This window comes from Vanacampus margaritifer, chromosome 1 (assembly GCF_051991255.1).
Source record: "Vanacampus margaritifer isolate UIUO_Vmar chromosome 1, RoL_Vmar_1.0, whole genome shotgun sequence".
In the NCBI taxonomy this organism is placed as follows: Eukaryota; Metazoa; Chordata; class Actinopteri; order Syngnathiformes; family Syngnathidae; genus Vanacampus; species Vanacampus margaritifer.
The window spans coordinates 26,004,307-26,023,059 of record NC_135432.1 but is presented as its reverse complement, the minus strand read 5'-3'; the positions used below and the strand labels follow the sequence as shown (position 1 = coordinate 26,023,059).

General features: G+C 37.1%; 1 protein-coding gene across 1 annotated transcript in view; it reads left to right on the top strand.

Moving 5' to 3' along the window:
- The window catches only part of cpne9 (copine family member IX), an 85,465-nt gene that overhangs the window by 23,774 nt on the left and 42,938 nt on the right, over positions 1 to 18,753 (top strand). The window contains exons 3-6 of the mRNA XM_077543399.1: positions 654 to 700; positions 9,078 to 9,181; positions 11,446 to 11,485; positions 13,402 to 13,478. Coding sequence (XP_077399525.1) covers positions 654 to 700; positions 9,078 to 9,181; positions 11,446 to 11,485; positions 13,402 to 13,478 — 268 coding nt within the window. The remainder of the gene's footprint in view (positions 1 to 653; positions 701 to 9,077; positions 9,182 to 11,445; positions 11,486 to 13,401; positions 13,479 to 18,753) is intronic.

Here is an 18,753-nt window from a genome sequence, read left to right as displayed (position 1 = left end):
CTTTTTAGAGGGTTTCTTAGACGGTTTCTCGACGGAAGAGTCCTCCATCGCGCAGTTGTAAAAATAACCGTCAATGAAGCGTTCGAGGTCCTCCACGTTGGATGGTATTCCAAATCTGTCGGATGAAAGAGAAAAGAGAAAAGCCAAGATATATGATGGTTAAACTCGAATTAGTTTAGCATAATAGAGCTAGTTCTATCTTAGCAGCAGGGCGCTGCCATGTTGGGGTGTCCCGGTCTCGCTGTAGGTCTCGCGATAATCACAGCATCTCGCGCATGCGTCTCTCTCGCACATGCGTCTCTCTCGCGCATGCGTCTCTCTAAATGGGGACATTTAAAATCGATTCAGAATCGTACCAAATGAGAATCGCGATTCTTATGAGAATCAATTTTTTGGCACACCCCTAGTAGATAGGTTGTCGATTCAGTTTGAACTCATTTGCAGTCCGAAGAGTACTTTACACATTACAAAAGTTACTGTGTGGTCAAATTTAGTAAATATTGTACATGAGAGGGTTGAGAAAAGTTTAAGATTTAGATTTAAAGTATAAAGTACAGCTCTTTGTTTGGCAAAGGTCTTTGCACCCCTTGTTCCTTTTTCAATCAATGATTTTTGTGTCAAAATTAATTATTGTTCAACTCTTTTCTTTTCAGTGGTGGTTCTGTATTTGCAGGCTATAGGAACCAAAGAGTGGAGAGAGGTAAGAAAAACATTCCTTTTTATTACTACCCAGCATCCAATATCTTTGTTTTTACAATGGGTGTGAGGGACTTTACAAAGTGCCAGCACACAAATTAAAAAAAATGTCAACCTCTTCACGGGTCCAAAGTGTAACCACAGTCTGAAAAAATACAGTACTACTCAAGCTGTGAAAAAACAAACAAACAAAAAAAACAACAACATTAAAAACAGAACATCCAGTCATGACTGAGGACAAGAAGAGGCACAAGGGAGATTAATCGTTTCTCATTAAATATGCACTACACTACTCCTCCTGGTATATTGCTCTCTGTCTTTACTAGTTATGGCAGGAACATGACGTTGCATTCATTGCCTTTTCCCAAGAGGTGAAAGATGAGAAGTACGATGGCATCCAACAACTCACGCATCCCTGCCATGACATTGTCAGCTGATAATGAATTCAAAATTCCAAGTCAACTTTTATGTTTAATGGGCAATTTTATATAAGAATGGATGTTCTAAGAAGTACAGTACCCTTTATAAGTTTGCTTCAGTTTTTGTTAATGCTTAGATTAATCTTGCTTTGATTGGCTTGTTTGATGAAAGACCCGTTCTTACACTCCCTTTTGAAAGTAAGTAACTGTGGACTGAAAACATTCCTTTTGGCATCAAAAGACCAGACAAGACCAAAATCTCAGTTCTTTTTTTGAGGGGTTTATTTCTGTCTCTGGTACACAATTTAAAGACAGAACCTTTTGTTTGAACCCACATGTTTTTCATGAAAGCAAAAGTATTGGAACAGTAAAACATACAATAGATTAAATTAGGTGTGTTACATTTCACGGAGTGGTTGAGGGAAGGTGGACCCAAATGCAGGGAATCAACACAGCTGACTCAAATGATAAGCTCATCAGCAAGCTCTGTAGAAGCCATGTTCGTTGAATCAGGTCACTGTAAAAAGTGATTCGTTGGACTAAACTAAAAAAAGTTAAAAGCATCTTTTTCAATTTAATATAAATCAAATATTTTTATTTTTCCCAAGCCAAATAATAAAGTTACAATCAAGTAACTTTTTACTTTGGAATAAACTTTCATTACTTTACCTCAAATCGAATTTCTGATTCAGTATGAACAAAATTTGGGGGTTTCAACCAGCCAGCCAATTGTAGGGCACACATAGGTGAACAAACATACACATCAGGGGGACTTGTTGAACCGACCATGCATGTTTTTGAGATTTGGGAGAAGACTGGAATACCTGGAGAATGCCCACGCAGGGACCTGTAGAACATCGAGGTTCCACGCGGGAAGGCTGGAGGTTTGATTTGAACCCTGGACTGCTGAGTTGTGAGGTAGGCATACTTACCAGTGGGCCATCAAGCTGACTATGTTAGTAGCGAAAGCAAAAACATATTTTTATTCAAATAACAAAATGCCAGAAGGAAAACTGTCCCTTAAAGATCTTGTTTATTGTGAGTATTTTGCAAACTTGTGCAATCTTTTGTAAAATTACATGAATCACTGTTTTTGTTTTTTTCTCTCTCTGTGGGGGCACATACAACACATTTTTTGCAGACATATTTTTTTTCCTTTAGCTCCCCTTTGTGTGTAAAATTTGACATTTTTAACTAATACATATGATAATTCGAAAAAGAAACTACCAAGAAAAAACTGATACATTTTTACAGTTCTAGCTCTTTATATATATATATATATATATATATATTTTTTTTTAAATATATATATATATATATATATATATTTTTTTTTAATATATATATATATATATATATATAATTTTTATATATATATATATATATATATATATATATATATATATATATATATATTTTATATATATAAAAATAACTTAACTTTTTATAAGGATTTTTTTCTTTTAATGGCAGTTTATTTGACTGCAAATACGTTTTTGTTTTCTTTTAGTTACCTTAGCAGGCTTGGTGGCCCACTGCTAAGCTCATCCGCCTCACAGTTCAGTTGTCCAGGGTTCAAATACAGTCTCCAGCCTTCCTTTCTGAAGTGTCCATGTTCTCCCTGTGCCTACATATGTTAATTGAACACTAAATTGTCCCTTCATGTGGTTGTGTTTTCTATTTGTTTATTTATTTGTTTATACAGTTGTCTGGCAACCAGCTCAGGTAATACCCTTGTAAATGTTCATACTGAATCAGAAATTCCATTTGGGATAAAGTGCTCAAATTGACTTTAATTAGTTTATTCCAAAGTAAAAAAAAAAATTATTTGGCTTGGGAAAAAATAAATGTATTGGATATTGAATTGAAAATTATATTTTCAACCAAATCATTAATATAATGAGAAAAACTACCAAAAAAAAAAAATAGTTGTAACAAATTACAGCATTTTTTTTTGTTTAGTCAGAAGGATCACTTTTTTTCAGTGGCGACAGCGAAAACAGGCAAGACAGTGGCTCTGGAGGACCAGGATTCCCTACCCCTGGATTAAATAAAAATAAAACTCAATATAGTAGGCCTATTTAGTTGAAAATCACTTTTTCTGGCATTAACTACATCAAGCATATGACCCATTGTAACCAACCAAATATTAGCCTTCTTCTTCTGTGAGGCTTTCACAACAAACTCTTTTGGTTATTGTTTGTTTTAGTGGGTTACTCCTTTCGGGATTTCCTTATAGTAGGTGCTCGAAACAGTACTTGGAGGTTGATTTGGTCACTTTAAAACCTTCCACTTATTGCCAATCAAAAACTATATTATTTTGGCTGTGTGTTTTGGGTCGTTTTAGTGGCATCTTTCTTTAAAATGACAGACAAAAACCTCGTTCTAAATGTCAGCCCCAAATCCGTTCATCCATCTATCCATCCATTTTCTTAACCGTTTGACAATTTCTGCCAGATCGATGTGTGATCTGTCTTGACTTTATTAAGGCTTGAACCACAAAAATCTTTAGAAATTCGACTGGATTCTGAAGTATTCGGTTTAGGTGAACGGTCGGGGATTTTTAATAGGTTTTAGGTGAATTAATGAGTACACACTCACACGCACGCACACGTGCACACACACACACACACACATACACACGCACATGCACACACTCATGCACATACAAAATAAAAAATAAATAAAAAAAGAGAGCAATGATGATGACATGTCAAATCTGTAAAATTTCCAAATGAACAATACTGAGCTCTCAAAAATAAAATAAATAAAAAATGAAAAGAAATTCGACTGGAGTAAAATGGATCCCCAAAACACCACCAAACAACCTGGGGGGAAGTGTGGAAGCTCTGGTCTCTCAAATGTGATAGTAGAGCGGTGTTTGCTCAGTTGCACAACAACAAAGAGATTAAGGAGAAAAACCTTCAGCTCATCCACGGTGATTAACAACAACTTTAATGACATTGACATAGAAGTAAGAAAGCAGCACCAGTTTTACAGCCTGTTGATGCCACTTTGTGGATGTCGCAAAGTAAACCCTACTTCTTGCTCAAATAAACCCCAAAACATCAAAATCAATCAAATTGTTGCCACATCACACAAAACACATATACAACTACCGCTATGTATATATAGTTGCTAGAAAAAGTATGTGAACCATTTGGACTGACCTGGGTTTCCGCATAAATTAGTCAGAAACATGGTTTGATCCTTTTCTAACTCGGCAGTTTTCTTAACCGCTTTACTGAACATAACATAAACATCACAGTGCAGTGTGAAAAAAGTGAACCTTTGGATTTAATCATTTTTTAAACTCCTTTGCCAGCAATAACCTCAACCAAACATTCAGAGGAATTTGGACCTTTCCACTTTACAAAGCTGTTTAAGTTCAGCAATGTTCTTGGGGTGTCTGGTGTCAATTGCTCTCAACTGTATCTCAATTGCATGAGGTCAAGACTCTGACTGGGCCACTCCACAAGGTGTATTTCCTTCTGTTGAAGCCATTCAGTTGATGATTTACTTCTGCCCTTTGGTTCGTTATACTATTGCATCACTGTGTTAAGCTTCAGTTGCCCAATAGATGGTCTTGAAATGTATTTAAAAACATGGGAATTCATCTTTCCATCAGTGATAGCAAAGTGTCCAATCATTGAGGGAGCAAAGTAGTCACAAACCATGATGCCCCCTCCACAATACAGTTGGTATACATTTTTATTATTATATTATTAATATTTTTGCTTCTAGAAAATGGTGACGTGAGGGAAAAGCCGTCATTTGTAACAATAATACAATGATCATGAATCAATTAGGAGCAATTTGTAATGTAAAATGTATTTGTTGTGAGGTAAACATGAATAATATGTTATGTACTATAAAAATTAAACTACATCACATACGTTAGTTAGGGCTATAAATAATACTTTAAGTTATTGTATACAATAATGTGGTTAACGTTATTTAGACCAAAAATAGGAGAGGGAGGGAAAGCTTCACAGACACTGAGATAATCGCTGGTCTAGGCATTTATTACAGTTCCATTCATCTAACATTGCAGTCTGGCATAACAGTCTTTGCAAACTGGGTTATTTATGCAATTACTGAAACAATTATGTGGGTTCCGTACATCAGTGGTTCTCAAATTGGGGTATGTATTTTAAAATATATTTAAAAAGTAGCATACATGCAAGAAACCATCTGGATTTTTTTTCAGTTAATTATTTGTTTTGTAAACCAACATGTACCAGGATCCCAAAGGAGGACATGATATGTTGATGTATATTGCACAATTATTTATTTACCCTTAAAATAATTACTTCTTTGTTTTTTTTCTTCACCGATACATAGTGGGACTGTTTTGTTTTGCTTTGTTCATCCAAAATGTTTTGCGCTGAAAAAAAATTCACAGTGGGTACATCACTGAAAAAAGGTTGAGAACAACTGCCCTACATGATCCTAATCTAGCTAGCTTAGGGCTAAATTGCTAACATTAGTATAACGTTACATTTGATAACATTAGCCTAGCCAAAACGCACAATTTAACTACAATGTATTGGCGACAAAAACCTCCTCTGTACAGTGATATTGCCACTAGTTTAAAACAATGGTTTAGTTGGAAACAACTTTAAAACTTACCTTTACTTAACTTTAAAGACGTTTATTTATTTCTGCTTCGATCACATTTACGATCATCGGGCAGGAGACGAAGCAACCTGTCAATCAACTGGAGTGGCGTTGGCACCCACGCACGCGTTAGCAATAAAGTCCTCAGCATGACCCGCCCTACTCATTCTCTGATTGGCCATCGGTCTTCATGCCTTTAGAGCGATTGCAGGCCAGCCATTTAGAAGCAGCAGAGGGTGGGTCATGACTGAATGGTGCGAAAAAACTGCACATCCAGGAAAGAAGAAAAGAAGGAAGGAAAGAAGTGGGTATACGCCGTATACCCGTGTATACCCTGGACTAAACCATTGTTCCAAATGATTCAACTTTGGTATCATCTGACAGCACAATATAATTTTCCAGTGGCACTCTTTTGCCAAGTTTAAACCTTCAGCAATGTTTTTGTCGGACAGCCCTCTAATGACATCCCCTCTTATTTAATGTTTTACTTATAATAAATTTATCAACAGAGATGTCACCATTGCCAGAGATTTCTGTTGGTCTTCAGGCTCAGCCGACACACTTGGATTTCTCTTCACTTCGTTGAACATGTTTGCTACGTTCTTGCAGTCACCATTTTTGCAGTTTACAGGAGAACCACAAAAATCCAGGTTAATTAAAAGGGTTCACAATGCCCAGCAAGTGTTACAATAAACTGTAAAAACAAGTGTAGAACTTGTTGTCATGGTTTTAAAGTTGTTTTTCTTTTTACTGCTCATACTTCATGGTTGTATATGGCATGGCATTGCCAGTGCACATCCTGAACCCTACCTTGTTACCATCGCAACGCATGCAGACAGGTCAGTAGAGGTCTGATATGTGGATGAAATATGTATGACCTGGTCACTTACAAATGACTTTGCAACACAGTAGAGCTTCATGATCTGATTTGATCAAACATCAAAAATGTTCTGTGGCCCAATGAGTTCATTTTGCTGCTCTCATCACTTCATGTTGATGAAACATACCAAGTATATCACACTTTAACAGCCTGGGGATACTCAGTCCAGCAACTGAGAACACCAACTCCCTAAATACTAGATGTTGCACTGATGATCCAAGTTACCATTAAGTTGTAGATGTATAAAAAATATATATATATTTAATGGAATATGGGCCTGCTTTGTCTGCGCCAAAACTCACTTTCCGCTGTGTGACTTGCAAATGAGTCAAGCCCATATTTACATATACCAACTTGCCAAAATCTGAAATGTTACATAACCATTAATAATTCAGAATGTTTGACTAATGGGATTCCACATGGTCAAAAAAAACTTTCTTAAAAAAAAAAAATCTAATCAATGTTTAATGACCACCTTTGGTTGGCATAAACTTTCAGCCATCAGAAATGATCATATTACTTGTGTCAGGATTTAGTCATATAGGGACTGGAAGGCATTGCAATCTACAGAGTAAACACACACAGTCATCAAATAGTGCGCACACATTTTTGATGCCAGGAGCAGATGACCATGCATGAATTGAAAGCAGACAAATCCTGTTTGCTTTTGAAATGACATTTCCAATCGAGAAACAAATTTGATTGAAAAAGCAACACTGTGTGTGACCTTCTTTCCCGGAACCTGGAAACTCGTGGTGATGGTTGCATCACTTTCACAACAAGAAAATTCAGTCCATAGAGTGGGTTTCTGGTGGCAGGATCTATGCAGTTGAAGTGATTTTTCCCAGTGCCATGATGACAGCTGACATCGGACGAAGAGAAAACACTTTTAAACCTGACAAGAACAAAATTGATGGGCTGAAAGGTCAACGTGTCTGAGTTTGATGGGAAGAAAAGCCAGTGAGCCATTAGAGCACGAAGATTTGACCGTGACATAGTTGTCTTGTACAGAGATGAAATATCACTACCTTTCATTCTAAGAACTATTGAATGTAAGTACAAGAATACAATCTCAGAATGTTTGATGACACTTTTTTTCCAGACCGATACAAGTACGGAAACTCAACTTTTAAGTAGTCACCAATACCAATATTAAGTACCGATATCACTAGTATTTTGATACAAATTTCCAACACCCAAAAAAAAAAACAATGACAGATAATTTTAAGAAAGATCCAAGTATCACAATACAGCATTTTTCCTTTTCCTGTTGTTCTCATTTTCAATTTTTAGATGGCAAATCATCCACAATGGTGAGTACTGATAACTTGAAACTGATACCGGTACCTGGTATTGGTACTCACCATTCCTAATCAAAATAGCATTAAAAAAAAAATAAAAAATCTTATGAAGTTCAGGTCCCCCTTTACATTATAATTTCAAGATCCATTAAAAAAACATGCACAATTGTGATTTTCCCTTTGAAAAAGCATGTACACTCTAAAAACAGTTGGGTCAAAAGGTAACTCAATTATGGATCAAAAAATGATACGATCCATTTTATGGGTCAATTTGACCCAACTTTTTGGGTTGTTTTAGACAAAATGACCCAATTTTACCCAAGTAAAGGATGTGATCAATATTTACAAGTTGATTTACACTAAAAGACCCATTTCTTGACTCACAGTTGGGTAAAATTGACCCAAGTAGAGGATCGGTCCATTTTTGACCCATATTTGGGTTATTTTTGACCCAAGTGTTTTTAGAGTGTACTGTACCCCTTTATTGAGCTATTTTTGGTTTTAAACACATGCGTAATTGTAAGGCAGTAGAATCCTGTGGTTTCTCTTAGCCAATCAGTGACAAAGGTCAGAATCAGTCAAAATCATTATGACAATAAAGTAATGTTTTGTTAGATTTGATTCTTATAGCAAATGTCAAAATTGTGAAACATCATTTATTTAGGTCATTTAAAAAAAAAAAAGGTTTCCCTCACAATGTGGCTATAAAAAAAAAATCACAACCGATTGAAATTTGAAACCAGTAGGGATTTGCTGTGGGGTCGATGCGGCAGGTGGACTCTAAGGTCCAGGGCACTTCCGTGCGAGTCCTTGGTAATGAATAGGGTGAGGACACACTTGATAGCATCGCCTATGTGTCCAGGGCACTAAAGACACGAGTCAAGGTATTGTAGCTATGGCAAGGCAGTGCCGAAATCAATAGCTCATTACATGGTGCTTTCGGGCCAGACCACGGAGGCGAAGTTGGTAGTCCGCTGGGGGAATTAGCGGTGGTGTGATTGTCAGGGAGATGAAAAGATGGCTTGGCCCAGAAAGAAGGTTGGGACCTGGACTTGGTGGGGTAGAGAGTCTCTGTTCTAGTCTCTGATGTTCAGTTGTTTTTTTATTTTGTTTTTGAGAAAGCTTAATTACATGTATTGATATACTTTTCCATTGTTGTAGTCTGGCCGGACAGAGGTGATCGATAACACCCGGAATCCTGATTTTGTCCGAAAGTTCGTCTTGGATTTCTTCTTTGAGGAAAAACAAAATCTAAGGTTTGACGTGTAAGTAACTTGATGTTTTATTCAAATTCCCCAGATGAATCTCAGGTGACTCTGTTGCATCACAACTCAATTTGGTGAAAACAAATCTTTATTCACTCGGGTACAGCAATCACCTGGCTCATTCATGTCAAATTCAATTCAATCACTCTTCGAGTCACTTGGTGCCCTCACTGATTAAATTAGATTTTTTTTATACCCACTTAACTTCACTTACCATTTTATCCTTAATCAATAGATATCAAAGGTCACTCGCATTCCACTTTAGCTTTATCTGCAGTGTATGAGATGTGTAATTATTGTGCCAATTGCTTGACTAAACTGAAGATAGTGACGTGAGTAAATTGGACCGCATAAATGTTCATATTATTTGCTGTACGCTCAGTCTTGAACAACTTAATTAGATCCATTACAAAAGCCTTATCTAAAAAGTGCAATATTAATGTTTTTAATGTTTATCATTGTGGTTGCATTTTGCAGAAGTGTTGCCACATGAGAACAATGAAATGATTGGACACAATTAACTGTTTATTAACTTTTACGATTCTATTCCAATTCCATTGAAGACTAGGGTAGACATTTTTGTATCTCTTATTATATCTCTTTTAGGTTTTGCCATTAGTTTTGAGCAAAACTAATTTTGAGGGTGCATCAAATTTGAATGGTAATTTTTTTTATGTGAAAATGTGAATTTGGCTGGCATTGCATTTTGTTCCAATTATCAAAAAATGTCTAAAACCAAATTTTGAAGAAATCTATTGAAATTTAGGGGTGCCACCAAGAACACAAACTTTTGCGAATTAAAAAAAAAGTGATATTTTTAGTGTACTAATTGTCCAAAGTTCACTGGGAAATGTAGAATACAGTACAGTTTTTAAGAGTAGTATATTCTCTTGGGTCATCAAAGTTCATTTATTATGTTTACCCTGAGAGGGAACTTGTATATTTCTCAGAAATCAACCTTAAAAAAAAAATCAACATTCTTTCTACGTTTGTAGACATAATGAATGGAGGTCAATGGGGCATGTGTGTGGACTTTTTTGAAGTAGTGATGGAAATTAGACACATATGAAGTTGAATTGATTTTATTGTTACACACAAGAAGCAATACTAACACACAAAGAGGAACAATTTCTCTTTAGTGGCTAACTAATAGATAAGTAAAAGGGTGTATTAACTAAACCCTAAACTTTACCATTGCATCATCCCACTATATATGCAAAATATAGTTTAGTTTATTAGGTCATAACAATTATATATATATATATATATATATATATATATATATATATATATATATATATATATATATATATATATGTATATATATATATATTAACAACATTCTTCTCTGTTCTAAACATGAAAATACACTTGTGGAGATAATCCTTCTGTGTCAGAGACCACCAACATGGTGCTCACGGGCTGCAGGTAGCCCACAAGGACCACATTAGTAACCCCCCGGGACTGTTCTAAAAATATCTCACAAGTGAGATGCGTCTGTGTTTTGTGTCTCTATTTAACAAAAAAAAAAAACAGTAAACACACTGCAGATAATTGCACCTATAATTTGTTGCTATTCTTTTCAAATCACACTCGGATTGGTATAAATTAGAAATGACCATATTTAAAAGAAAACACTAATTAAAGTTCAAAGGTCAATACTTGTAACGCATGTCCAACCCATAGTATTTGTGGAAAGAAACAACCGGCATAACTATGATGAAATGATTTCCTTTGAAATAATTTGGAAAAATGTGTGATTTCAGAAGTGTGTATCTCATTGCAGGCCTTTCGTATTAATCAATATCCAAGTAGTAGCTGTCAGTTTAAACAGCAAAAAAACAGTTCAGTCTGATTCTGAGAAATTGTCTTCAGTTCCAAAAAACTTCAGTATTCATTCTGGTCACCTGTACTCCAACATATTGGTCTGCGTAAATACTGCTAAAAACAACTTGACTGTTGATAACAGTTAGAGAGTAGATGTGATGATGAAAAGAGAAGATTGGTTGCAGTGTTTTCACAGTGGTGTTTTAATTAAAAGCTCACTAAATTAAATTGGCCAACAACCGTAAATAAAATTTTACAAGAGGAACATCCTCTTTCTTGAGTAATTGGAGTTAGTCAAAATGAAGCGAAGAAATAAAACTGATCACATTGTTAGTAAACGACACATCACTGCTAATCAGCTGCAATTGATCCTTGCAACAAAAATGTAAATCTCAACAGGCTTTGATGCAATCTTATCACATCTTTGTTTCTGCCAGGTATAATGTAGACTCCAGAAGCTGTAACATTTCCAAACACGTAAGTACAGTATGTCATTGTCAACTGGCAGTTTTGACTCAGTGCTGATAGCTCTCATTTGCAGTGTAAACTCATTTGCAGTGTTAGAGTGGAAAAAACAGCCATGTTGTGACTCAGTGGGCATAAAGTGTCATTCAGAACTCAATGTAGCATGAGCCTTCCTATTGACAACTGTTCCTTTTTTTTATTCACCAAACTATCAATCCTGCCGGAGCGCAGAAGGTGAGTGGTTTATGATGAAACTACGTTTGATTGTTGCGCTCATCCTCTTTCACTCATTCCATGATTTATGTTCTCAAATGGTCCGCTTCATTGCTTTTTTGTGTCCCATTCTTTCATCTCATTTCATCAAGGACAAACAGCTCCAAGACGGAGAGTTTGCCCCCTTCCTCCTGTTGTCTCTCTGCAGCTGGACTTCAAATGTACACGCAGCTGTTGTTGTTTGAGGCTACACCATATTGTGTCAGCCGGACATTTACAGGTGCTGAACACATCTAGTATCGTCCCTACACATAAACAACATACAAAACACACGATGTGTAATGTTTCATCTTGTCTGCTGTTTTTTCAGACATTTTAGTGGTAGTAGTGGTGCAAGTTGTAAACTTAAAAAAAATAAAATAAATAGGGGGGAAAAAGGCCGTCCAGTGATAAAATGCATATAAGAACTATAACAAACCCCTCAAAAATACAGTGTGTGTCACAATTTACTTGAAGAATTGTTACTCTTTAAGGATTGGGCATGATAAGTGACCATTCAATTAGACCGAAGTATAGAAATCAGTACTGGTTGCTAGCTTGCTGGGCTATTACATACAGTAGCTAGTTGTCACACAGCTGGCGTGAGATCCATTCCCACTCAATCTGCTATTCACAAATGCCCTGTGAATGACTAGCCATTAGACCACCCTTTGCCTTCAATTGACTGATTAAGCTTTTTACTTTGAACATGCATTAAAATGTTCTGTAGGCTTCAGCAATACAATTATCCCATACTGAAACACCGTGTACTGCCTGTGTGAAAAGCAGTAGCAAGAAGTTCTAAGTTATTTAAACCTTACCCTGTCACCATTAGTTACATTATCCATCATGAAATGCAAGTTGAAATTCATACATATTAGACCTGATTCACCTTGTGAAAGATCCGTCAACTTCCAATAGTGTTGTTTGTGTGTTGCCACCTCACTCTGACATCTTTCCATTAATACATGTCCACTGTAATGTGCATCGTTTATTTCTATGTGCATGTTCTTGTTCAGTAGCAAGTTGCAAGAAATGCAAATAATTCAATATTCCCACGCGGAAGGAAACAATAATTTCTCTTAATCTAGATTTTAGAATTTTGAAAATAGGATATTTTTTTTATTGTCATTGCATTGACGTGTGTTGCTGTTACGGAATACTGTTAACAGTTGGTAACTTTTTCATAGGAATTTTTGAGTTAAAATACAATTTTTTGTTCAAAATTGAACTTAGAATGCAATTGATACATAAAATGTCACACAGTGGTAAAATGTTTAGCGTATCTGACACATGGTTCTGAGGTTAGGGTGTGAATCTGGGACCCGACCTTCCATATGGAGTTTGCATGTACATTTTTGTGAAAGTCATTTGAAATCTCTAAATTGTCCTAAGGTATGAATGGTTGTTTGTTTGTCTATATGTGCCCTCCTATTAAATCAGTAGGATAGGGTACAGCACATCTGCAGACCTGTTGAGGGTAAGCACTGTAGACGATGGCTGAATGCATAATATATAATAATACACATTTTTATTATGGCGACAGTTTGACCCTTTAGAGATTTAAACACTTTTTTTTTTTATCTGGTCGACTCGTGTTCCGGAATTGCCTTGACTGCAGCTCCACCATTATGTCTTTCGTCTGCCATGCATTTTTATCTTCTTTTTTTTCCCAGGATTTTTTGGGCCAGACGTTTTGCACCCTTGGAGAAATCATCGGTTCTACGGGAGGGCGGCTGGAGAAATCGCTCTCGTAAGTCGTGCAACATAATCTTGTTTATACTAATATAATCACTCAAGACAAATTAATTCCCAATTTCTGCTATTGTGTTCAATGATAATAAAATGTATGCTCATGAATATTGATGACCGGCCCCTGATGAAATCTAAGCTGCAAAATCCATCTCGGTGATGAAGTGTGTTTCGCCTCAACAATTAGATCACAATGTCAGAGGCAAGATCATGCTGAAACATCTTTGTAATTTGCAAGTGAACGAAATAAAGGCCTCATGTGAGAATACTGAATAATAATAGAATAGTTGAAAAGTCGCATACTATTACCAACTCAGAAATAGAACATAATACAATGCAAACACAAGCCTCTGATTTTACTTCAATTGAATGCTAAGAGATTTGGACAAAGTTGATGTCATGATATGTGACAAGTGTAATTCATCCATTATCTGAACCACCTACTAAAAAAATAAATAACTATGCTCATACCTGGTGTTTTTATCAAACCTTCGTTATCTTATACATAGTTCATATGATAAGGAACACAATGAATGCTCACTCAAACCCATTTCAGTCAATCGCCTTTTGAAATTCAGGCCATGAGTCCTTTGAAGGTAGACTTCCATTAGAAATACAAAACAAAATTGGTGTGTACAGTCAGCTTTACTTTATTCCCTCTTCATATCCTTTGGGTCCAACAGATGTAAAATGAAATATTGATGAGCTGTTTTTTTTGTAAAATGAGAAAACTTGTGCTGTGTGCTTCATAACAGTCTGTTCAGTGTCTTAGCTTGCGCACCTTTACTTTTAAATAACACCTTGGGACAAATGACACAGCGGTGGAAGGTCTAGCACAGGGGTGCTCAAGTTCGGTCCTCGAGAGCCCCTATCCAGCCTGTTTCCCTCCTGCAGCACAGCTGAATCTAATGTTTAGCTAACCAGCAAGCTTTGCAGAAGCCTGATAACGATCCTGATCATGAATCAGGTGTGTTAGAGGGGAGAAACATCGAAAACAGGCTGGATAGGGGCTCTCGAGGACCGAGCTTGAGCACCCCTGGTCTAGCAAATAACATTGGTCCTCAAACTTTTTTACTCCATGGAACAACCTACCAAAAAAAGTTCTTCAAGTACCACCATCATGTAAGTGTTCATCAAAAACGTGACAAATGTTTGTTTGTTTTTTCCTAAAAATGTACGTTTACTATTGTGAGTTACTCTATCACAGTGGTGCCCAAATTCGGTCCTCGAGAGCCCCTTTTTTCAAAAAGTTGCTCAAGTAAATGTAATGGAGTAAATGTAACTCGTTACTAGTACCCACCTCTGCAAATGTGTGTGCTAAAAAGTTTGACTCAGCTGAACATCACTTTAAAAAAAAAAATTACAACACTATACTGTATTTTAGCCTGCCGTGCTACTGTGCATGATAAGAAAAAAAATAAAAACTTTACTGGATTAAAAAATGTAAAATATTGGGCAGTTTAAACATTTAAACTGGTTTTAACTATTAAAAAAGGAAACCCATCACATTTTCTTAAAATTGTTTTGTACTTGGTTGTAGATGCTGTTTGAGCTGTGTTAATTTGATGCATTTATTGCTCACAATTTTGCCATCTACCACACACTGTGGCCTAGGTTTTCCCTCCAAGTTCAAGTCTAATCTGCCGTTTGCTGTTGCTAGCAGTAGCTGTACACAACCAGATGGCATGCATGTTTGATGGTGTTAATTCACCATTGTACTGTATCTCTGTGGACACTCATTCAGTTGCTTGATGAGGAGCCACTCACAATCCATCCATCCATTTCCTGAACCGCTTATTCCTCACAAGGGTGGCGGGGTTGCTGGAGCCTATCCCAGCTGGCTTTGGGCAGTAGGCAGGCCACTCACAATCATACAACCTATATTATTACGTCAACTGCACTATTCTCTCTTTGGCGCTCTAAAGTCCCCAGAGGTGATTAAGCACTGCATATAGCTACTCCCTCCAACCACATTTAGCACGGCCTGTCTCACTAAGCCTGGCCTGTCCTCCCCGTCCTGTCCAATTTGTTATTTGTTCTGTCCCTTTCTCACAGGCTATATCTTCCCATCACAGATACTGTAAGAACGCGACTCCTTTGTAACGTTGCAGTAGTCATTTACCAATTTATTTATTTAGTTAAATAACCACAAAATATTCTATCTGATATAAGTTTTTTTTTTTAATAGTTTCTGGCCCTGTATCATAAATATGAGAGCAATCCCATTCAATAGTCTTGCTTAATGCTTTGTAACAAGGTTTGACTTGCTTGTATACACTTGTGACTACCGGTAAAGATGCTGAAATGTTGTTGTGTAAACAGATGGTATGTAAATGAAGAAACAGATGTACTTTCACAGCATTTACTTTTTTCTTCTTCTTTTTTTTTGGGGTAACGTCTAGAAGTAGTCATGAAGGAAATTTGAAACTGGCAAGAAAGCATTTGTCAGTGTGTCTTTAGGATGGTGTATATTTTTATGGAGACTGTTTGACGTCATTATTAGACTTAAAGAAAATGTTGCATGCTTCTTCCAGAGCTCACTTAAAAAAGAGAGAAGTAGTTATTTTAAAAGAAATACATCCAATACTTGTTGGTTCTCAGAGCATTTAGTGGAGAGTTGCAGTTAATTGTGTTCTACTCCAGTCCCATAGGAGGCAGTAATGTGCATTCCAATTGATTTGCTAACTGCTAAACAAATCAAGGCCAACAAAGCATGATTGATGTATTCCTGCAATCACGCCAGGATCCTGTTTTTGTGTGTGTGTGTGTGTAATCCTGCCAATACACACTAACGAGCAAGTGAATACCAAAGAATATCAAAGTGTCGTATTATTTCCCTGATGCTTATTCCACAACACACCTTATTTTGATGGCTTTGATATTAAATTCCCCTTTCCGCCACAATCTGAGCATTGGGGAAAGCAAATGAAAGAATTCAAACCGAGCAGCCTGAAGCAACAGACTTTTTTGTTTTGTTCTGCTTTTTGGAGGCCAAACGATCACGATTACTATTCTTTCCATACGGCCAGTGTCTCTGATGGCGACCTGCAGGGGATAGACAGCTGTCAGGAGTCTCTTGTAAACCAGACGCAGTAAAGCCCGGGGGAAGAAACAAGGTAGGCATGAAGAGAGGCACGAAAGGGAAGGCGTGTGAAAGTTGACAACCCAGTAGAGCAGAGAGAGGGGGAGGATATCAATGCTGAGATACAAGCAATTGATAGAAGAGGAGGATGAGAGGCAGAGGAGGGAGAAACAGAAAGGCCGATTGAGCCGATTCCTCCTCGCTATATGTGCTGTGTTAGAAGACTGCACTTCAGGTGCCTACACACAACAAAAACGTATAAAAATCCACAATGTACAACATTTATCGGATTTTCCCCTGCACTTCCAAATTATGTATGGCTCTGGTTGCCTCCTCATGTCAGTGGGTGTTTGCTTTTAAAGGGTCACCACTTTTAGAAACGGACTCCATGCTGCGTGGCAAGCTAAGCACTACTTTCCACTTACCTGTGTGTTGCTATGGTGACCAAAATATGGGGTATCAGCGGAGGCGGCAAATGTATAATAATGATTCAAAATGCACTCCCTTTTGAACAGATAAATGTGGGGTTTCGTGGGATATACTGTGCAGTGTGGATATGCATACTGTGCTGTGGGAGCAGCAGATACCAGAGGTTATTTTTAAACTGAAAGTGCTTGTAAGAATGCTCACACACTGACACACACCGTTTAGGTTTTTTAACATGAGGATTTGGCAGGGCCAAGTATGATATGAAACGTTGACATTTTTAAAAAGTGAGGAAAAAGCAAGAAAAAGAAAAAGAAATTGCCCGTTTGTAAGGGTGGAAAAATGAGGCCGATCTATTAATAATCCCACTGTCTGCCAAGCTCTTTGTGGATTGGGATTAGACAGGAAGGGTCTTTTTTTCTTGCCCAGAAGCCAGTTGTGGCACTCACACTAGACATATTTTTCTCATTAGAAAGAAATAACCTTCTTTGGAGGTTACTGAAGTGTGACCCATTTCTCCGAACCCGCCCTGAGGTAGAAATAAAGAGCAAAAGATTGATCAAAAACCAAACATCCTGTCAGTTTAATGAACAACACTGGCCATCAACGTGGAGCGATGAGATGACAATCTTATATAGATCGTTAAATGCCTTTTGAAAATATTGTGCGGCAATGTTTAAAATGAATGTTTTTCCTTTTATGCCTCCTTGTATTGTCCCCTTGAAAAATGGCGTTCCTCTTCTCGCAGCCTGACTCCAATTTAACTTTAGAAAATTGCCTTTGTCTCTGCAATACACTGATACATTTTTGTCTCATAATCCAATTTCAAGATAGATGTGGGAGCCCCAAATCTTGGGTGGACTATCTGGAATGTATAATGAAATGATACCCCCACCCCCACCCCCCTCCCCTCTTCTCCTAGAACCCAACTCCACTGGGAGAAAGATTCTAGTGGACAGCCCAAAAATGCATCACCGTAACACCTTGTTTGCCAGGAAAATGTTTTTTTTAATCAATGCACCATTAAAAGCATATGACACCATAACTCTAAGTCATATATGCAGGGATGCAATGATCTACTGTGGGGACCAGTTATGTCAATGTTGTGTATTCAATTTTAATTAATACATTCCAATTAAATAAAGCGAGAGCATGCATTTTGTTAACCCAAAAAACGTAAGAAAATTAAGTATTTTAATATAATGTAAAAAATAACAAACATACTGTATGTATATTTTGCCCTACTTCTAATATAAAGTTAGAATGTTATAGCCTAATATCTCTTCATATTAATTACAGTAATTAAAAATCAACTTTCTACCAATAAATTCACTTAAGCTCATACTTTTTTGTATGACATATGTTTATGTGAGAAGACACTCAGCAGGAAGGCGCCCACTCCACTCCATTTAACAGTAATTGTGTGAGCTATTTGTTTTGTTCAAAACAGGCAGGTTGAATGAAAAGCGTTTATAAAAGTTCCCATCCTCTGGTGAGATAGCGATGGCGAACTGACTGTGTCATGCAGCAATGACAGTCAGGATTCTGCACATGAGCTGCTGGTCAGTCTGTTGGCGAAGTGTGTTGATGGAGGGCAGAGTGTGTAATTGTGGGCAGCTGGTGGAATGACTTCAGATCTGTGACCCAATGCACAAATGCCAGAATCACTGGGCAATATAACTTTGTCAGCCGTGGAAAAGTACCATATTTTCACCACTTTGACAGGCCAAAAATAGATTTTACCGGGTTGATTCATGCAGAGGAGTGT